At 43.6% G+C, this 23,027-nt stretch overlaps 1 protein-coding gene across 2 annotated transcripts; it reads left to right on the top strand.

Moving 5' to 3' along the window:
* Window positions 1-183: 183 nt before the first annotated feature.
* Window positions 184-19,292, top strand: mr (anaphase promoting complex subunit morula). Of its 2 annotated transcripts, none has more exons than XM_075693315.1 (14): window positions 184-398; window positions 475-660; window positions 753-1,011; window positions 4,050-4,158; window positions 4,269-4,401; window positions 5,012-5,101; window positions 5,188-5,380; window positions 6,656-6,773; window positions 8,278-8,453; window positions 10,669-10,760; window positions 11,213-11,407; window positions 12,091-12,349; window positions 15,464-15,714; window positions 19,054-19,292. In XM_075693315.1, exons 1-14 carry the CDS (start codon window positions 333-335, stop codon window positions 19,267-19,269), a joined length of 2,343 nt encoding a protein of 780 aa, XP_075549430.1. In that variant the 5' UTR covers window positions 184-332; the 3' UTR covers window positions 19,270-19,292. The 2 variants fall into 2 exon arrangements, with proteins under 2 accessions (XP_075549430.1, XP_075549429.1); XM_075693314.1 differs by having other exon boundaries at window positions 185-398; window positions 10,666-10,760.
* Window positions 19,293-23,027: the final 3,735 nt, after the last annotated feature.

Genomic DNA, 23,027 nt, shown 5'->3' with positions numbered 1-23,027 from the left:
GCCGTGTTTATCCGACCATAATTTATCTAATTAATCTCGATTAATTTTTATCCACAATTTACGAAGGCTTTCTAATGTTGAAGTATACTTCACTTATGTCATAAAATTTTTATCTCTCAACTTTTTTCTCTGACTTGACTTTGATATCTACATGTAAGTCTTATTCAGCCAATCCGAATCTACATGCGATGCGTCGCATTGTTTTGGGTTTTGGTTTGTCGGTAGTTTGGCGGCTGGTACGGTTTTCTCTGCGGTTGCGGATGATGTCCATACCTGCCGACGTCGATCGTTAAGGTTATCTAAACACATTGTTTTCGGACAAAACTGACGCAATGGACACTCAAGAAATCACAAAAGATGTTTGGTCAATCGTTGAGCAGCACATAATGTTTCATGAGGTATGTTTGGCATTACCTAGCGAATTAGCGTCCTTGTCGCTCGTACTCCGTACTAATTAACATGAAATTATTACAGGCCGGTGAATCCATAAACCGAGAGAAGCTTGATGCTATTGTCAACTTGCTGCAACAAAAACAACTAGCTTCTGTCCTGACACCTTGGTTCTTATACGAGTACGAGAAGCAACTACGACGAGACGTCATCCCGAGGTTCTGGTCCAGCTTCAAATCCGCGGCCAAGTCGAACCTAAAGGACACCAGAGTCAGTGTACACTCTACATTGTATGCAGCACTCAAGTTTCGCTGGTAATTCTATCTCTGTTCTGACATGGATACGACTGCTCATTCTTCTAGGTCGCTTTTAGAAGAGCTGTCACCGAATTGCATACAACGATAGAAAAATGCCAGTCAAGTGCCCGGTTCATCGCCTCCACGCAAGTGAATCAGGGTGGCAGTGACGCGACAGAAGCCAACATAGTTCCTCGAAACTCTATCTTAGACTTGGTATACGACAGTCTGCAAGCAGCGTTGAAGATGTCCGTGCCATCCGAATTCAACCAAGTCTTGCTTAAGTTTTACTCCGCTGCATTCCGGGCATTTCATCGTGTAGCAGGTAAGGATTGTACAAACGTAGCATTGTCCTGTCTTGTGTTAATTTTCGTTGAGCTTGTAAAAGTGAAGTTCCTGTACAATGGTGCAGTTGCCTCAATGCCGATTTTGTTAGATCACTAAGTGATCCAAATTCCCTAAAGGTTTCATGTCACGAAGAGATTGATGGTCCAGTATTGCTTCTATGCTCATCTCTGTATTTCAATCAGTACCTTATTTTGAATAGGCTAACGATCAAAGGACGGCAGTGAGTAGCCAGTAGGTGCAAGAAGCCCTATGCCGTGGTCTCTTACCTTGCCTTTGCGTTCCAGAATGTTCTAAACTTGTTTGTCAAAACTGGCTTAGTGTGCATCTTCTTTGAACACTTCCCATGTAAAGTTAGTAGAGGTGTGTGAATATATACTCGAAATTTTAAATATAAATCAAATAGTCTTTCCTACTTTATAAGAGAATTCATTGTTTGGAATTGCCAAATATTAATTTCTGATTGAATATGAAAGATAACAACACTTATCAAAGTCTTTGCACAGAAGTACCGATGCAATGGAGGCAGTTTCGAATGAGTGTGCTGCAGGAGAGTTGTAGTTGTTGAGCAGAGGCTCCACTCTCTGGGAGTGAACGCTGTCAGGATTGGGGACTCAATCCCATCGCTCGTGATCCGTTGTCAAGATTGGAGTCGGGCATGAATTAGAAGGTAGCTGGCCCATGCCGTCGTCCAACTTATCCACGCTGAGGACGTTGATGAAGGGAAGGACTGCTTGTCATCGAGAATGAGGAATATGGCTTTATTTACAGTATTTATATCAGTCTAACATGACTGTTTGAGAAAGTACATCCGTCTAACATGACTGCTTGAGAGAGAGTGTCCTCAGCAGCCGCACAACAGTGGTTTTTAAACACTCGGTCCTCTCCCGATACAAGGTGATGCGAACATTCGTTTAGTCATCGCAAACTAGCCGCCTCTCTGCGGCACGGTTTACACACACACGCACACACTCATACACACAGGTGCGAAAGTCCAGAGCCGACGTCAGAGGGGCCCCGTAGAACTCGGAGCCGTTCCGGGTAGCGCGTTGTCTTGCGTCTTGGCCAGTGCGTGGGAAGCAGCGCAAAACGGCGTTCCCGCGGCAACTCGTGCACCCGTAGCAGATCAGGTCCTCATTAGGGTGTTTGGGAACAATAGCTGGCCCGCCGAACTCATTCCGTCACAGCGGCGATGAGGCTAGAGGTTGGCGGCGGTTTCAGCACAAAGCCTGCTTCATCGAACGCATCCTAGCTGAAGCGATGGAGAGTGGGGGATGCGCGTCTTGTTCCCCGACACAAAGTCGATTTAGTCACGCTGTGGCTAGAGGTTGGCGGCGATGCTCCCGAGATGTTGCTTCCACAGTCGCAACTGGTGGCAAACTTGCACTGCAGCTGGCCGTTCTTAGCAACGCACAGTATAGATAACTACTGCTCAATAACTTTAAGTCATTCAATGAAAATACCTCTCTTTTAGATGGCCGATGAATGGCTTATTTTGACTTAAACAAAGCAATTTATTATTTAGCCAGTCTCGGCGTGCCTGCGTTCCATAATATGGTTAAAATAATGTGCAGCAATATAGTCACACATTTCTCCATCAACGAACACAACACTTTGTGGGGATCTAGTGATGTGCTACTATGTCAGTGCTGTCATTGCCGTGTTGCACCAGATAACTTAAAGTCGTTTGTCAATTGCATGCTCCTCAGTGAAGCAGATGTCTAGTTGTGAACATTGTTACATGCTCATAATAAATAATGTAAATAAAGCTTTTTTACCTAGCTGATCCCACATGGACCTGTATTTCACCTTGTTTCGAAATTAGAAAATGCTCAATTTAGTTAGAAAAATGAACTATTCGAACACTGCTAGAAGCAAAATTGCACTTAATAATGGTTGTGACTGCCAGATGTCAGTTAACTGCACAAAGTAATCACGTAAAGGTTTGCACATTTAGATGTGTCAACATAAAGCTTCTGTTCATGGCTGGTTCATGGTTCAAAGCACAATTCATCGCTGATGCCTGTCTAGACCACTTTTTGACAGGGCATCTACAACATTTGCACATATTAAAGCAAAACTCTGACAAACTCCAGCTCACTTTTTTGTTTACAGATAAGATCTAAAAACATTTGGGAGTACTTCTTAACCCCTTAACGGGTAACTCCAGCATTTCGTTAACCATATGAGGATATTGTCATTTTAAGATGGCATTGGCAATCCTGTCACAAGTAGGGCGCGGTTCGATTTGCTAAGAAATTCAGCAATAATCTTAAATAACCAATAAGCGAGATACCAAAACTGAAACTGGTAGCTGCTTTGTGTGACGTCACAATGAGTTGATGACGTCAGATCTTACACTACCATGATGTAAACACGTAGAATGCATGCTAAGCACGCAATACACGTGGCGCTAACACCAAGGTAGCGAAGCTGAAAATGTCTCCTGATTACATAGGGACCTTTTACAGATGTTTCCAACTAGACAGCCGCAATTTCAGTGACGATTTCAGTGGCAGTGTAGTATCTGACATCACAAACACGGGGCGGCCAGTAAAAAGTCACAAGTCGGGAACACGCGACCAATCTTTAAAAATTTTAGTTTTCATGGAAAACTAAATGACTTTCAGCCACATTGTTTGGCACAGGCAATCAGAGTGTAAAAGAGAATGTATATTCAAAGTTTTATTAAGATCAGTGGACATTGAAACATAGCCGGAGTTGCCCTTAAGGCCTTTTTATTTTTAAATTTACCGTAATGGCTTTTCTTTTTTCACATGATATACTAATATACAGAAACGTGTCTTACAATAGCGTGGAAAATAAATTCAATAAAATGATGATGATAGAATGTTCACCACCATCTACATTATGAAGTGGGCTTGTTGCAAGCCAAGAAGTGGCAATCGCTCATGAAGAGCTAAGGTCATCAAGATTCCACAAGGGGCTAAAATAAAAATCGATCATAGCCACCACACTTTTACAAATAAAACATTTGAATACCACTTTTCTTCACAGGGGAAGATGATGGAAATGATCAATTTGAATGCACCGGATGCGAGCTGGACACTGAAAACTGTGAATGCTCACTGCTTCTTGATGACTTTGAGAACATTAACAGGAAATTGTGAGTAAATTGATAAATGCAGGCTCTTAAAACCGCACACATTGGTGCTTAGCATCGGGCTACGCCATTACGTTATGCTCCCGCTTGCATATCTCTGTTTTCGTTCCTAGGCATGATCTTCGCTTGCTAGATGCTGTCGTTCGAGATGCTGTTTCAACGGTTGCATACAAGTACATTGAAAAGCACATACAAAGCACCTGCAGGGGCAACTTCGAGAGCCGATTCTTGGATAACCTGGAGAAGGTACTGAAGGCATTCACAAATAGAGTCCGTTTTCATGTTCCATTGAAACGATTCAGGCATGTGCTGTTATTGTGGTAATGCTTTCCTACTTCTACAGACATTTTCATAAGTCAAACGTGCTTTCATGATGATCAGCATGCATGAAAACTAATAAAATATCATAAAAACATGTGACAGCCGCTGTCTAACAGCTGAGCATTTATTGGAAAGGCGGGGACGACGAGAGACGGACGCACATCTATATTTGCATTAAACAGTAAAGCAATGGTAGCAGTAAAGAAGAGAGAGAGAGAGTCGTAATTGAAAGCACCAAAACCCTAAAAAGCCATGATCCGCAAGATCAGCTGTTATTCAAAAGTGTTATTCCTTCCCCAGTGCAACCAATGGCTGGCTCGCACATGCCTTCATATTTTGTACTGTGATATGCTTGTGCCAGTTCCTGGGTGCACTGTTGCTTTTTGTTCTCTAAAAACTGCTCATTTGCTTACCTGTATCAATGAAAATTCTGCAATAGGCAGTTTTCCTGTTGTATGTCCTTGAGCTTCATGTCTTTTTTTTTTTTAGGATGCTGACTTTTTTTACCATTGCGATGTATAATTTTTTGCTTTAGTGGCTCACCACAACTGTCATGGAGTGGTTCCGATTGCTTTACAAATACGAAACTGGGCCAGAGACAGATGCAGCGCTTAGGTCTTTAGAGGTATGCTCCCCTTTCTCTTTCATGCTTTGTGCAGCGACATATTTTGCTGCATGAGTGATGCAGTCTAACCAGCTTTTTTCGTCCAGGACCACTTGCGGTATTTCCTGTATGACACTTATGTCATGGCACGTGTAGATCAGCTCTTCAATATTATCATAGAGTTTCCTGAATCACAAGCTGCCCTGGAAGACCTCAAGGACTGCCTCGAAAGAACGAACCTAAAGTCGAAGGTCATTCACTCTTTAAAAAGCTCCATGGAAAAGCGACTCTTGCATCCAGGTATGTCTATTGTGCAAAGCAGCTCTGGTGGCTGCTTTCAAATCTTAAGTGCTGTAAGTGCATATATAAAATAGTAAATCGAGCTGTAAATCTCTGCCCTGGATTTCCACAAGGACATCACAGCCGTAGTTAGGCAACAGTAGTGATTGTTAATTCTGGAAGGATTTTATATGCCATATACATTCATATGCATATGTTCATATGAATGGACTGGAACTGTGGTGGAGAAAATTATGGTTCCCGCTGGTAAAAAAAGCTGCCAAGTGTAAATCCTTGTTTCATATTCACCTGCAGGGTGAACTATGAAGCACCCATTCAGGTATGAACGAATAGTTACATATTTATGTTTTTCGCCTTAAAGTGACATGTTTTTCACCGATGCATGGTAGAAGCTGGTGTCTAGCACATTCAGAGCGCAGGTTCTAACCAGATTTCGGCGGGCTTGCTAGAAGGTTTGTTCATTCAGTGCACGTGAAATTTGAGGACTCAGCAGCATGAAACCCAGTTATAAGGATGGCATGCCTTTTAAATATAAGATAGGAACTAATTCCTTATGGACCAACAGATTTAGTAGGATATTTGTGATATCAGTAGGTGTGCATATGACTGTATATTATTTATGCACATGTTGGATTTACTTCTGAATCAATATACATGTGGAGGATATTCTATTTTTGGCGAGAGTGCTTGAAGCTGCTAGGTTGTGCGCAAACGGGTGGTAGAGCAGTGAGCATTGTTGCTTTACATGAGCATATGTTCATTTATACCAATCCTCTTCTCCATGCTCAAAAAACAAACATTGGAAACATAACAGTGAGGATGATTTCATTATCTTTGCTTTGAGGTTATCTTGCATCATGCATTGCAGTTCTGTATGTGTAGTCTTTTCTCCAGCATTTAGGGACAAAATTTATGATTTCATACCAGTCTTACAAACATAAAAAAGGATGTTTTTATAAAGACATCTTGAGTAAGCGAGATGCCACCATTCCTCTGGTTAGCTTAGTAGACACTATGCTGCTGCCAACAACACACATCGCAGCACAGCTTGCTCTGTATGAAAGATTGAATGACACTCCTTCTTGTGCTGTATAAACTTCCTATGAAAGGTCAAACTGCCTTCCATTCTAACCATCCAGAAACATATAATTTATTCATGTTGTAATACCGTGGAATTTTTTCATTTATTTGAACACAACTGCCTTGCTGTGCATGGTGTACTTGATACATAATGTCCAGCACATTCATCTTGACAGTCTCAAAACGTGTTTTCAGGAGTGGAAACAACTCAAATATTGACTGCATATATATCAGCAATCAAGGCATTGCGGGTTCTTGACCCAACAGGATACATTTTGCAACTTGTCTGTGAGCCCGTGTGCAAATACTTGAGGTGAGGTGCCCTGCCTAGACTTCTTTTCTTAATCGCTGTTTGCGTCTTCCCACAATAAGAACTGAGCTTATTGGCCTAGTTATCTTTTATAAAGTGGCAGAACTAGTACTGTTAGTTCTGGTACACCCTGAATTACACAAATGAATTATAGCCTTGTGGTTAAATGTATGAAATGTGTTGCAAGTAGTACACATTTTCTTAGAAAAATATTGTACTATTCTTGCAAAGAGCATTTCTTTTAAAAAAAATGAAAAAAAAATGTTTTTATTAAGTCACCTTTGTGGGTGCCTTGTTCACAATGTGAAATATTGCAACGTGACTTTGTAGTTCAGTGCTAAAAGAAAGAAAGACTGGCTGTCTTTTCTGTTCTGTGGATTACTCCTAAACAACATTCTCTGTAACCTCTAATGTTTGTCCCTCTTATTTATCAGTTATGCCAAACTGTACTTAAAAAGACTTCTGGTGTGACACTCACTAAGAAGTAGGTAACCTTTCTCATATTGGTTCCCTTCCTCTTCCTTTTTTCTTTCTTGTGCTTGTTGTAGTGCACAAGAGATTCAAGACCTCTCATTTTCTGACTATTTAGGATTATGGTGTCTAAAGGAATGCTAACATAAAAATTGCCCCTCGTCTTTTTTTGGGGGGGGGCAGGGAGAGGAGGGGGAATAAGTAAAACTCCCTTTAAACCACAGAAAAAAACTGGCAAGTGTCAGAACATTCTAAATGAATTATTATAATAGCACTTGTTTTGACAAACCAGTTTTGGTACCCACAAAGTGGATGCATCATGAGTGACATCGCAATACAGTGGCCCACTTTGTTCTTGCAATTGCTGCAGCTTTGCACAAGTGCAGCTAGAAGAAATGCCTGTGGGAGTCTCTCTCTCTCTCTCTCTCTCTCTCTCTCTCTCTCTCTCTCTCTCTCTCTCTCTCTCTCTCTCTCTCTCTCTCTCTCTCTCTCTCTCTCTCTCTCCCCGTCTCTTTATCTATCTATCTCGTCATCCTTCTTTTTTTTTTTTTCTATCTCTCTTTTTTTTTTTTTTTTTAAGCACCGACGAGCATATCTAACCGTATCATACACAAGAGCAGAAAATCGTCCGTCTCGTGGCATCACAATGAAATGTGAACGATGCCAAGTCAACTGTTTCGAGACCTACCTTTGTATCGAATTAAAATATCTTACTGGTGCTTCCCAACCATTGTACTTGCTAGGTGAAACCTTTTAACATGCAAGGACTGTGTGGTACAGTCTACTACTACTTTAAAAATTTGTGTTACTACTTCTTAGTTATATGATTCAAAATGTAACAGTGTGACTTCTTGAATGAGGACAACACCAAAGAATGCAGACAAGGTCGAGCACTGAGTCACAGCACCTGTCCTTGTCTGTGTTTCTTGGTTTTGTCCTTGTTCAAGAAATCGCACTGTTACACTTTGAGTCATGCAAAACGAACTAGTAGTCCAATGGTCTTGCTTATAAGATAACCACTTTTCCTTCTGGGCAGGACACGCGAAGACACGGTAAGGTCTATAGTCTCGAACTTGACAGATGACAGCTGTGCAGAACTTGAGGGGGAGCTTGTCAAGTTCACACCAATTGCTGTTGAAGACAGCTTTATGAGCGATGATGATGACGAAGACTGGCAGAACTGGCGGCCAGCTCCACTTGGCAATGAGCAGGGTATGGATTATTTCGATGTGTTCAGCTTAAAAAAGAACATAGATTACACACAGAACATCTAAGCACATATTAAAATGAAGTGGCTGCTCTATATATGTGGAGAGTATACAGCATACATATAGGATAGTAGCACACAACAACAAAATTAAATGTAAGTTTAGTTTGACAGGGTGGAAAAGAACCTAGTTAAGTTCAAATATGTGAGTGATTTCTACTTTAGGTCACTGTTCAATATAAACACTGTAGTAATGTTGGCGCTTAATGCAGGCTAACATTGTGCACACGTGTACTGCTTCCCAGATTTTTAATAATATCTTGCAAGCGTCTACCGTACTGCATGTCAGGGCCTTATAACAGAGTGAATTGGCAAGATTGGTGATAGTATGCACGTGCACACAAAACATACTCCAGTCCAAACGTCTTTAGCCATGCTGTTCACTTCAAGAGGACACTCGCCCTGCCATGGTTATCCGTGCAGCCTTGTTCACAAAAAATCAGTGTGAAATGGGAAATGTATGCAAAATGAATCATCCACAATGTGTTTTTCTTTTTTTTTATTACTGGAATAATGTGTGTGCCATCACATCAATATGGAAAAAAATATAGCAAAGGGATTTTATCAGCACATATGCAATATTGTTTGGTGAAAGATGGAGTCTTACAGATAACAAAAGCAGGATGTATGTGCTCCCGAAGTGAACAGCACCACAAACGGTACTCACACTGGTGTGTGCGTTGTGACTTGCACATACTGTTGTCACTCTTGCCACTTCTCGCCATTATAAGGTGCTCACATTCTGTGAGGTCTCTAGTGAATTGTAAACACTCTCATGGTGCTCTTACTACTTATGCACTTGCATGCTTCTCACCGTTATATAAGGTGCTGACATTTTGTGTGGTCAATGCTCGTGCAAAAAAGCCAGAAGCTGTACAGAGCTTTATATATATACAGGTCCCAAAATGCACACCTGTGCACCGAATTGCTGGATATAATATAGCCACTTGTTTTCTAAAAGCAAATATTACTGAACATTGTCATCTGAACAAGCTGAGATAAAACGTTAATGCAAAGCCTTTTAGTCCTGATAAGTAGTGAGGGCGCTACAAGAGTTTTTACAATTCACTAGAGAAATTCAGATGCACTGTGGCAAAAGTCTATGCACTTGATATTTCAAGATTCACTTCCTAGCGTTACTATGTGTGATGATCTCAGTAAACTCTTAGGAAATGTCCTCTGGAACAGGGCTGTACAATTTATTTCCTTCACTGCATGATGTGTGTTAAATATCACTATTGTTCTTGCTAAGAAGAGTGGCTCTTGGACGGTTAATCTCATCCATCAAATGTATTTAGTATTCTTTCTTATCAGTCGGATGTTACCAGTAAAACTTCTTCTTGGGTGAGTTGTTTTATGTGCATTGTTATACGTATCAATGTTAGGTATAAATGTTACCAGTGTGAGATATGCAACTCCAAGCATTCGTGTTGCTATATTTACACACTCTGTGCATGCGTGCGTGTGTGTGTGTGTGCACGTGCGTGCGTGCGTGCATGTTTCTGCAGCAGAAGCTTGAATTAAGCAATATCATTCTTCATGGCGTGATTTGCAATGGCAAAGCACCAAAGTGTGGAAAGAAAACAACTAAGGGACATTGAAAGAAGGACAAACACAGGCACTGCAATCATGCCATGAAATCAGGCCAACTGACCTAAATCGCTATTCTTACCCAATATCTTTGTGCAGACAATGTTGTAGCCGTGTAGTATGTAAGTGTGCATAAAATTTCTTAATGTACCTTGTCATAGTGTGTCAGGCTACCGTGCACGTATACAGGTAGTGCTGAAACATAGCCTTACATCTTCATTTAATTATATCCTACTGTTCCTGAATGTCAAGCTGCGCCCTGTCCCTGTGCACATACCAGGAACAAAGACACATTGCTCATGTGATCAGTTGCAGAGTCTGTATTGTTCAGGTGCACATATTGTTCTTGGCACGGACTCACGAAGAGGTGCTTTAACTAATGCCACAAGCCTGTGGTAAATTAGGTGGAGGTTGAACAATCTTTTTGAGTGCTTTCTCCAGCTGCTCTATTATTTGCACTTTCTCACTCTAGCTACCAAACTTGGAAACTTTTTTTTCTATCTCCTTTTGTTGCTACCTGAAAGACTCATAAGAATTGCCCTTTGTACTCTTCTGCTGTTTCCACAGCAGTGCAGGTGTCAAAAGGCGCACGCACCTCCGATATAGTCAGTATGTTGGTGAACATCTATGGAAGCAAGAAGCTGTTTGCATCGGAATATCAGGTCAGTTTGCTGAATTTGTACACCACAAAGAAACAATATTATGTAACAAGTGGCGTGCTTAGAGATTAAATGCACAGGTATTTGTCAAACTTTCTCATCCTCAATTTTTTTTAACTTTAGATGTCAGATACACTGCCTAATTTCCCCTTAACTACTCTTTGATTGTTAGAAATTCTGACATTCTGTTCTCCCCTTTCCTAGTTTCAGATGTTTTCAGAGTCATTTTGACATTCACGTGAGACACAGGCAAGAAACGAACAAGCTGGTTTCTTGATTAGTTAACGAAAAATAAATCCACGCAGTAATTCTTACCTTGCCATTTGAATTAATCAAGATGGCATGTCGTAAAAACTGCATAGCATTGCAAATCAAAATCTCAACATTTTCAGGTTTTACTCCATATATAGTTATCTTTCTTCCTTTTTCTCTTGTCGTCTTGTTTTGTTCCACAGGTGCTGCTAGCCAACCGCCTGCTGTCCGGCACCTGTGCCGACACGGAGCGTGAGGTGCGCTACTTGGAGTGCCTCAAGCTACGCTTTGGCGAAGCCCAGCTGCATGCCTGTGAAGTGATGCTGAGGGACTTGGCCGACTCTCGCCGCCTCAACGCCCACCTAGCTTCTGGTGATATCCCCGACTATACCGAAGGGGTGTGTACTTGGTCTGCCTTGATACGCGGCTGCCAGCAGCCACACTGGCTTGTGCTTAGTGGCTCTGTACTCTTAGCATCATTTCATTTCGGTTGCTTGCCTTTTATGGTGTTCATGGATTTAGCTACACAGATCAAACATCTTACAGGATGTTTGACCCTTTTAAATACTTGCATATGATGGAGGTAAACGTCTTGAGTGCACATCAAGTTGTCAAACACACTGTGCACTAGGCTAGTCTTGATCTGGAATTGGCTAACTTTCTTGTTGCTTCACTTTTAATAGTGCCTAGGAAATGTGCCCCGGAATACCTTGCGCAGTGTGATAACTAGCAGACAAACCGAAACACATTAGTAAGAAAATAAATGGGCATGCTCAAGAGAATGTTACTGTCGCAGGCTATTGATAGGGTTTCTTCAGTTTCTTTGGCAGGCACCTGAGTCCAAATGCACATATGCATTTGAGGAGTGCCATTGATGCAAGTTTCAGTGACTGTCTTTCATTGTCTGTAGTAACCAGCCATTGGTTATAAATGCGATTGTCATAAATCAGCATGACTTTGCTTGGAGATCTTTACTGTCACCTAGGTCATGTCAGTGCAGCAACATTTCGCCACACTTTACACACATTTCGTTATTTGACAACTGTGCAGATCTAATGCATCTTCCCTGTCCCTGCTACAGGAGGTCGACGTGTCAGCCATCGTGGTCTCAGCCCAATTCTGGCCAACTTTCAAGGATGAGAAGCTGGTGCTGCCACCACCTGTGCAGGCGTCACTTGACCGCTACACTCGTGCCTTTGAGACAATCAAGGGCAACCGTACCTTGCAGTGGCGCCCAAACCTGGGTCAGGTCGTCCTTGAAATCGACACTGGCACGCGCACATTGCAGCTCACTGTGTCGCCCATGCATGCCACACTCATCTACCACTTCCAGGAGAAGCGTGAGAATTGCTTTCAAACCTTTAGCCCCTCAAAGCATCTTTGCATTGTCCAAACATGCAACAATAATGAAAAGTAGTATCTGGGATTTCTGGGGTGTGCTGCAGGCCTTGCAATCTCAGAAATCTTCTCTTCATCATTGTGCTACATAAAATGCATTGCAGACACTTGCATGTGATTGTCCTATGTGCATCAGTCAGCACCTTGGAACAATCATCAGTGACATTTCAGGCCACTGATTCAGAACTTCACAAATTTTTTTCGAACAATTTGTTGGGAGTCCCTCAGACGTTTCATCTGATGGCTTGAAACAGCTTGAGGGCAAACTGCTTGAAAGTGCCTGAAGCCACTTTCATGACTGCAAAGCAGTCAGTGGATCGGAATGGAAATAGGGATTGACACCTGTACCATATCTTTTATTATGTAGTTTGCATTTGAAGTACTGCAAAGCGGGACACCCTGTATAGCCAAGTTGTCCCGTTATAAAAAGCATATTGCGCAAGGACAGATAGTGGCACTATCAGAAGCATATCGCAACAATGTATGTGTAGACCCACCACTGATATTGAATCCTCTGGCAAGAACATAAAGAAGCCTTTTGGCAAATTATTGTCACCAGTGCTGTCCTCCTCCTCTTGTCATGTTTGTGGTAGAGATGGAGCATTATCAATTTACATGCAATTGGTTTTGCTGCTCATAGGTTTTCTACAGTGCAGCTATGTTTGTACTAAGGTTTCTTGCCTTCTTTTCCTTTTCTTAATAACAAAAGATATGAATACTATTGAACTAATTAGTAGTAGCAGTCCTTGTACTGATGCATCTGTGATGTTTCACTCCCTCCCATCTCAGCATATTTGACAGCTTCTCACTGCCCCTCAAAGAGCAAGCAGCTATAGGCACTGCTGTCCTATATACTGTTTGCTTCCAAATAAGCATGTACCATATTTTTGCACATGTAACCCGCATTAAATATGTTTTAAATTTAACAGAAATGTTGGGGCATAGGTTATGTATACAAATTCTGCCTTGAGGTGTGGCTTCACAGCAGTTCGCGCCATGCTACGCTACCGTGAAGCCACACCTCAAGGCAAGGCTTTATTCAAAGTCGTTATCTCCTAGGGAACCCCACCGTCTCCCCCTCCCTGTCTATCGCAGCTCCCTTCTACCCTGTTATGATCGGCCTCTCAAGTGTGGAAAACATTCCAGCGTACTTTTCCATGTTGAGATTATTTCCCTCATCCCCGAAAAGGCTGTTATGCTTGGCCTGGACTTCGACCTCTCGAGTGTAGGAAACATTCCAGCATGCTTTCCTATGATGAGATAATTGCTCTCTATTCCAAAAAGGTGTCACCCCTCTACGCCCTGAGCAGACACAAAGGGGAGGACCCAAAGGAGAAGACACGAAGGGGAAGAGGTGGTTGACTTCACAACCTGACAAGGGCAACTTGTGGAAGTGTCAGTGCCTAAGTTTCCCAAAGAGACACCGACTAACACAAGACCACGAGGGATTATTTAAGGCCGCCCTGGCACCCCTGTTTGGCAGAACTGCTCGAGACTCGGATAAAGTCGCAACCATGTGCCAATGAAGTGAATACGTTCTTTTCTATTCTTTTTTCATTGTCACGATGCCCGCCTTCGTCGCTGTCTCTTGATTCTTGCGGTGAAGACCCATCTCACCCGGTCTACATTGTATGACCCCTCCTTCACAGTCGCCCATTCACCTCCTCTTTACCAGTTGCCATATTGTGTTTAGTAGCTAGCGAATAGTGCACGGCGGCACCAGCAAACTGGAACTTGGATCACAATGATGTGCGCACAGCAGCCATTCTTTAAGCTGGGCTCACACAACGGACATGATCGCGGACGAATCAGTCACGTGACATGTGATGTAAATCGGACCACTTCGCACCTCGAATTCACAAGATGACAGGTGAAAGCGCGGACCCATCGGCCTTTGCATGGGTGATGGCAATGGAACAAACGTGATGGAGCTGACAATTTTAATGGTGACTTGGCTCCTCACTGTATCACAAAGCACTTTGCACGGACCAAGGGAATGCCGTGGGAACAGGTGACGTATGGTTATGTGATATGCAATCTGCAAGCTGAAATCACAATTTGCTCACTCGTGCGAATACATCTTTACAGCGCAGCAGAAGCTGAAGATTATCAGCATCACCATAGAGTGAGGAAACAGCCATTGGCCAAAGATACAACACGGATGAGTCATGCATATGCGAATGTTGACTGTTTTTGCAAGGATTTGAGCATTGTTGTGTATGGTTATTTCTGTGGATTCTACACACGTTTTTCTTTCTTTCTTTCTTTCTTTCTTTCTTTCTTTCTTTCTTTCTTTTTTTCTGTGATGTTGTAATTGGGGATTTGGGTTATATGTGGAGAAACACGGTAATACTGCATTCTGTTGCCAAATGCAAGTGTCTTCTTTGAAGATTTGTCATGTATGACATGCTTATTTGAAACAAATGTATCACTTTTTTGGTCTCTTTTTCTTTTTGCACTCTCTTTTGGTATGCTTGACTCGTCAGTTTCGAATGCTGTAATGTTCCCTCGTGACATGCTTTATATTCTGTTGCTCAGTACTGGGCGCTCAGAACACATTCGTTTGGTTCACTTAGAGCACTGGTTTAACTCGGAGTGGTCAGAAGTGCTTTTACCTTCATCCTGGGAGTGTGACCGACATCAGCTGGAGTTTGACGTAATAGTTCTGTGGAAACCCGCAAGGTGGAGAGAAGTAATTAATTAATTCGGTGGGTGTCTCATTTTCCCTTTGTTAATCAGCTGGAGTCCCGGTCACATGTCTGCTGCAGCTTTCATCATTGGCACAGCACCTGCTGCAGACCACAACGAGCACTGTAGGGCCATGCACATGCCATGGTTGTCTGCCATGGTTGTTTAGAACAGAAGGAGCACTGACATGTTCCCAGTTCCGGCCTCTTAGTGGCTGAATGTTTAGCTTGAGCACGCTTCCTCTTGTGCAGGCTCTGCATCGTTGGAGTCAGAGTCGGGGTGCGGCAGGAATTGTTAAACATACAATTAGATAGCGTTACTTTACTGCGGCAACTCCATCCTTGTGAAATGCATTGCTTGGCTTGCAGCACGGTGGACGTTGGACGAGCTGAGCGCTGTGACTCAGGCATCATCAACACTCGTGCGCCGCAAACTGGCCCTGTGGCAGGGGCAGGGAATCCTGTGGGAGGAGTCGCCTGGCGTGTTCACTCTGGGAAGCCATGGAGGCTCGACAGGGAGTGGCAGCATCCCACCTCAGCCCTTGGAGTTGGATGAGGATGAAGAGGAGACTCCTTCAGCCATGGCATCCACTCAAGACCAGAAGGAGAGCGACCTCCAGGTAGGGCCACTCCTTCACCGCGTGCTAATACCAGTGGTATGGGAAAAGCAATGCAGACGTAGTGTGGTAATGTGTCGTAGTTGCCCCTGCCTAAAAAAAAAGAAAGCTGCAAACAAAACTTGCTTTTCCTCTTCTTCTTCTTTCTACCCCCCCCCCCTTTTTTTTTTAATGCGCGCTTGGCGAGGGACATGAGCCCATGCCTGAAAAAGTTGTTCATAAATACTCTCCATGATTAGCTGTCGCCACAGTGATCATTTTGTTATCACACCTGTCATGTTTATGAGTGGTAGACGCCTGAACACTGGCCAGTGGAGAAATTCTGTTTCAAAAAAGACATTTTGTGAACAGGTACTCCTGAATACAGTAAAACCCCTCTAATATGATTTCCATGAGACCACAAGAAAAAAAGCTTAATACACAGGAAATGTATTAGTATGCAAACATGCTGTTAAAATCATGGGAATGTGCTGCTAAATAAACAAAGACACTATGCACGGCTCACCTCTAAAACGTTTCGAGTCACCTACTGGTAACATGGACTCTATGGGGACCACCTAGGAGCCCGAAATATCGAGTCCAGTAGAGTATGAGTAACATATTTCAAAAATCGCCGAAAAAGGTGTATCATATTTTCAGATTGTCACTTTCAAGGATTGTCCTTTCGCAAGATTTTGCATAACTAGCACTAGATGCATTGATGTCTATGAATGACGGCATTCTTGGCTCATTGCCAAACACGCAGTCTTATCACAGTGCCACGATCGCTGCCACCCGTCAGCATATCTGGTGCTATGAAACCAAAATCTTCTAAAGTGGTCTTCCAAATAAAGTTTGTCAACACGTTGCTGTGCACAGATACGCTTGCCTGCATGGTCAGTCCATATTGCTACAGATAGACAAAAGTACCGTAAATGCATGCACTGAATCTTCTTCCCCTGGCAAAATAACAAAATTCCACCAACCTGCGATAGTCAAATGACCACAGGTTTCATTGCAACAGTCGCTGTCCAGCACTTTCCTCACTTAATTGCCGTCCTTGTTGATGTAGACAAAGAGTTGAGTTGGCGCCACTTGAAGCTGCTTTAAGAAGTCGCCCGGGACCATGTCACTCTTTAACACATAAACGAGTAAACGCTGGATGTGCATAAACTCGCACGAAAAATGCAGCCAATGCGGCCTTTCAACACTTAGCGGCTTGGCTTGTCTTGTAGTTTGGGTGCAGTCGGCGAGTGCTGGATTGACTAGGTTTTGCTAGTTTCGTTTTTGAGGAGGCACTGATAATATGGCCAACGACTATGCCAGCAACGCATTAAAAACAAAATATAGCTATTTTTGCTCGACTTTGTGGCCAAATTAGCACGCGGTTGTGAAGACGGAGTCCGAATATGGAACAGTGCAATGTAAGGTCTCCGACATTTCAAAATTTTCGGCCAAGGCCGTGGCACATTTAAAAGTACAAATGATGGTCAAATGTGTGCTGCTGTTGTGTCTAGCGTGGTTTACATTTGCCTTTCAGATGTTTTTAGGTTAAGGTGGTGCACCTGATGTTTCCTTGTAATTACATGCCCAGTCGCAACTTATCACGCAGTAGCGTCCTGGGAACAACAGCATATCAAAGGAGTCTATTACACATAGGTGTCTATGAGTCCTTTGCTGGGACCGAGCTTTAGCGGCATTATACCTGGGAAAACATATGAACAAGGAACACATCAGCGGGGTTATGCTGTATTAGAACTTTGGATAAAATCTGGCCAAAGCATGCCACTCTTTTGCACAGTAAAAGCAAGAAATGAGGAACCCAAATTACACCAAACTCTGAGCATGTACTAGCATCATTATGAAAAGTTGTTTAATTTCATTTCTTTCAGTCATTTTAGCAGCGTCTGCGAGTTCCTAGCGAGATTTCCTAGCGAGCAGAAATTTGATTTTATTCTGTGGTAGGCTACGTGTGCAAAGCATCTTTTATTTTTTTTTTTTATTTTCACATGAAATTATTTTTTGTATAATTTTTCTAAACTGGCTCTTACTAATATTCACATAGGGCTCAATACAAAAACCAGTTCGGTTCAGACCAGTTAGACGCTTTGTGGTGGCTGGCTTGGCAAGCCTTTATGGATTTCTTTTTTTCATTTGTGTGCATTTAAAGAAAGTTTGCTTGTTGTTGATAACATTGTTTTGTTTTCAACCTGTCAAAAATAATGTTGGATTAGTCCTTAAAAGGCCCCTTACCAGGTTTGGCCATTTTTAACAGACAAACGCAGTGTATACAATGCGGGCTCATGATCATGTCTGCAAAGTATTACACGGCTGAGCACTGTGAAAACAGCTGAAATTTCAAATCGAACACCTTGGGCCCTTCTTGAGGGAGCCCCGCACCCAGCCGGAGATTCGAGGCCAGACGCACAATTGTGCCTATGCAGTTCGCTTTGCTGAAACATCACTCACCTTTACACGTGACTTCGAGAATCATTCAAGGCCAGAGCGGTTATTTGTTTGATCTGTTACTTCACTAGACGACTAAAGTTTAGAGAAATAATAAATCCTACAAACTGAACATCTGCGAGTCTTTGTCCTACTCTGCGCAGAAGCAAAGACATATTTCTGTTTTCTTTGCTTGTTCCCACATCGTGCAGTTGCATATGCATAGAATGAAATTATCTCCAAATGCGCGCTCATTGAGGGATCCATTTTAGTGTAGTGTTGGTGCAGCCAGACGTCAACGCAGGTGTTCTCATTCGCAGTGCACAAAATCGTGCACAGGGCGAAACAAGCCAAATGCAACTGCTTGTGCGCAAGACCATCACAGAAGTGTGCCGCGCAGCAAGAACATAGTAGCAAAAAAAAAAGAAGAAGAAGAAGACGGCAAGGCCCATGACATATACATGACTTGATCCTCCGGCTCCGATGTGGGCGAATACAGGGAAGGAATTTCGCTTGCAGAGGCTAGACGGGGCGAGTGGAGAGAGTGTATATCTTGGCAGTGAAGCTTGCCTCCTGAAATGAAGGGTTTGCGACACTTCAAATATTTGTATGTCTGCTTTTGATAAACCAGTTAGAAAAATTCTTGCAGTATAACTGCTGAGGGGCCCTTTAAAGATGCTTTGGCAAGGCCTTGAAAGTTTTTCCCACATTAACTGTTGAAAACCTTGCTTCTTGTGCTCAATTGGGAGTTCAATGGAATATAATCTGATTAGGTAAAATCATTGTTACTAATGAAGAAGGTCACTGACCATAGCAAAAAGAAATTGTTTTGAGATTCGTATGGATTTTATGTTACGATCAGTCCTGTTGTGTTCTGCGTCACGAGAGACCATTAATTCACTATTTATGTTTCTACAGATCTACTGGTCCTACATAGTAGGCATGCTGACAAACCTGGAAGCACTGACATTGGAACGCATTCACACAATGCTCAAGATGTTTGCCATGCAGACCCCCTCAACAGCGGAGCTGACTGCACAAGAGCTGCGGCATTTTCTTGATGGCCAAGTCTCCAAACAGAAGCTGCTCTATTCCGGTGGACACTATAGGCTACCGAAATCGGATAGCCAATAAAAAATAAAGTAAGAACTAAAGTGTCTAGTTCTCTCTTGTTATTCGTTATGTCAATATGGCACATTGTTGTGTTCTCATCTTGTCTTTCAAAGATAAGGCTTTTCACACGGGCAGCCTCAGTTATTATTGAAGGCTGTCTGCCTTGAATTTATTGGTTGCAATCAAAGCACGAAACATGAACAAGTATAGGCACTGTGCAAGTTCAAGATGGCACAGTAAACAGTGCCACCAGATATGCAAATTTAGTCTGTCGCATGTGAAGCAGGTAACACTCCAACAATGAGCATAGTTCATGAGCACCATCTGCCATGGTCTTAAAAACTTTACATTTTCTAAGGGATTGAGTTTTAAACTCTGATAATGCTGCAATGTTGCATACTTATAAAATCAAGGTTAGCTAAAGAGACACGGAAAACAGTGTCCGTGGGAGATTCGAAGTGTAGTCTAGGATGCAAAGTAAACAAAATTTACATACATGTCTCGGAACTGTGGCATCCTTTTCTAGCACCTCCAGTGATGGCAACATGCAACTATCTTGCTGCTTTCAGCCGGTCTTGCAGGCTTGTCACCATTTTTATCTTTTTATTGTTATTTGGGCTGTGATTCCTGATGTATGATGCTTTACGCTATCTTTTAATGATTTTTAATTTATGATTGTATTGCGCTCAGTGTTACATTGACGAACATAAGGAACAAAACACGGACGTACGTCCACGTTTTGTTCCTTATGTTCATCCATTAGTTCCGTCAGTGTAACATGTGGGCTTCTCACCCGTGCTCTTGGGACAAAGGAACGACAACACAGTAGTGCAAACAATCACAAGGGCATTTATTGCACCTTTCATAGACTAATGCCTACTAGCCGAGTTGCTACCCACAAAACATGCCGATAAGCGCGCGACGAATCACGGAAGTCCGGCTCACTGTGACCGGATAACGAGCGAATATGTTCGCCCCATGCTGGACACCAACGCCTGGTCGTTTGCGCCTACGGTCATGCGAACGGTGGCGCGTTCGAGCAATCGTGTTCGTCCATTCCGGGGAAGGCCTCGCGAGATGGTCTCAAAGAAGCATGGATCGGCGCACGCGCAGAACGTCCGCGCCGCTTGCCGATTCCAAGCCCAAGAGGAAGTCTCCTTTCCGCGCCCAAGTAACCCCGCTGTTAGGTGGCGTTAGCAGAGCCAGACTCGCGTCATCTCTCGCAATGCGCTTCAAACACACCGACTGCAGTGGGCAGTATAGTAACTCTGGCCACCGGCACCAAGTAGCACAGCGAAGCCGGATTACAGGAGACGGGAGCTATGTGTGAAAACAACATATCAGGGGATGCGTAAGAGTCTCGCAATCCCACAAACACTAAGCACAATACAATCATGAACGTCCACCAGCTAGCCCCACTCATCGCTTTACTAAATTTTATTTTGTTGTTATCGGCCATTGCACCAAGTGGCCAAATTCTGTTATAATGGTGGCACTGCTTGGTGGCAATGCCAATCATGAAAACTTAAATGAATCGAAAGTTGTATCCCTGATTCGAAAAAAGTCCCTGCGGCACATTTATCATTTCATGGAATGCATGGGCACCTATGCAAACTGGATGGGGAGGCAACACGCACTGTCCAGAATTCTATACATCATGGAAGTTGCGAACTCGAACACCGAAAGTCTAGCTTGGATAATTGTTTCTGTCTAGCAAAGATGCATCATACATTTTGTGGAGTCTCAAATGCTATTGGTAACAAAGGACAAAATACCATATTGCAAACACAAAAAAGGCATTTCTTCCTTTTATAGAAGAATGCATGGAGGAAGGAAAAAGTTAGGAGAGCTCGAGCATTACGTCACGCAGCCAGCCTTGGCAAGCAAACCCTTCTTGAAGCCAGACCCATTGCTCGGTGGTGGCCCAACACGTGACTTGCGTTGAGATCACGGAGCAAGAATCGAGATTTGCCGAGACGTTTGGTTCCCACTAGCTATGCCAGTAGTTTTTATTCGGTGCACGCCTGTTCAGCTGCGTAAACCATGGCTCTGCCTGCACAGTGGGAACACTAAAACCAACATCGCACTTTGATATGCGATCACGGGTTGGGCCGACAGGTTTGGCTTCAATCGCATTGTGCAATGCTCCTTCCTCACTTTTTCCTTCCTCCGTGCAAGAATGCCAGCTGGCCGATTTATGTATAAGAAAGTAGTTCTTGATGACACACTAAAGAATCAAGGAAGTTCAACTCGCCAGGCTAGGATAGCGAGTCCATAGCTGGTGCCGTGCTCCAAAACCAAAAAGGAAGCGTCCCGCAAAGAACATCGACGAGAGCACCGGTGTCCCGCAGCCAAAGAGGAGAAAGCAAGTTCCTTGTTGCACCCGTGCTTCCACGCCATCAGGTGGCGCTTGTATTAGAACGCTGGCGCCATCTCTCGCAATAGCTGCGTAAACATAGAATAAGGAACCAACTTGCGTAACTACGGCACCTACCGTACGTCTCGAGTCATAGCGTGTGTCAATCGGGGAAGACGAGCATGAGTCGAGCGTGCCGTCAATTTTTACAGCTGTATCTTAGTTATGTCCTCTGAATATTGGGGGTGAGCTCCACCACTGGAAAAGCTAGCGCCACCGTCGGTGTGACGTGGCATGAGGGATCACGGGGACACAGCGGCCGCGTCGGCTGCTTCGGAAGCGCCGAAACGAGCTGAAAACGGAAGTTTAAAGTCCCACCTGCGCCGCGGTTCTGATTAAGTGGTGGGGCTTTACCGCCTTGGGTGTCTGCTTGACAACATATGTAAGTACTATAATAGGTAGTGGCTGCCTTTTGCCGCAGTGCCGGATGTACGCAGCGGAGCCCGGTGTCAGCCTTATTCACACGTAGCCGCAGGGCAAGGAGCTGCGTGAAGCTTGGCTGGCGAAACTTAGAACCGGCAGACTGCCATCGGCTACAACTCGGGTATGCAGCAAGCACAGACGCGAGGAAGATTTCTACTACGGCGCCGGGACTGCGCGATGTTCGGTGAGTAGCAGAAAATGCACACTGAGACGCTCGCTCGCGCCCGCTGCCCGGCTAATGTCATGACGGTTTGGTCTATGAACTTGATGCTAGACACTGGCAAGTTGACTGGAACGAAAAGGGAGCGGTAAGACGCACATTAAAAAAAGGCACGACATACAATCATGTTTGTGTTATAAATTAGTGCACTGGATCAATGGCGTAGCTAGGTTGTCTGGAACGGGGGGCAAATAGGTCTTCTGTCACCCCCCCCCCCCCGGTGTAGACGAGGAAGGCGAGGATATCGACAATTTCCGGGTGTCTTCAGATGTATATGACAACCCCCCCACTGGCCCCTTGCACCCCCACCCCCCCCTTTGCTACGCCACTGCACTGGATTACGAAAAAGAAGCAGAGGGAAATCGCACGCTGAGAAGACCGATAAACATACAGTGCGACGCAACTTGAGAAATAATATTGAAATGTCCAAGAATCTAGAAGACAAAGAACTATTTAATCATCGCGGCAGCACATCACAGTCGCCATAACTAGGCGTCGAAGTCTCTACAACGGAATTATTTCTGAATAGTTCTGATATGGTCCACGCAACAATGATTGCTAGTGTGCTGTCAAATACTCATATGCTGTGGCTTAAAGCTCAAGGCACGGCGCGAAAACGCGCTCACAGCGAAAGCAAAACAATGTGCGCGGACATGCAAGCAGACGCGCAGTCGGTCGCTGCGAACCCGTTCGATCGCTGGATTGAGGCTCCATTCTGTT

Source organism: Dermacentor variabilis, chromosome 5, assembly GCF_050947875.1.
Source record: "Dermacentor variabilis isolate Ectoservices chromosome 5, ASM5094787v1, whole genome shotgun sequence".
NCBI lineage: Eukaryota > Metazoa > Arthropoda > Arachnida > Ixodida > Ixodidae > Dermacentor > Dermacentor variabilis.
Note: the sequence above shows the minus strand (reverse complement) of the source record. Positions and strands in the feature narration are given on the sequence as shown.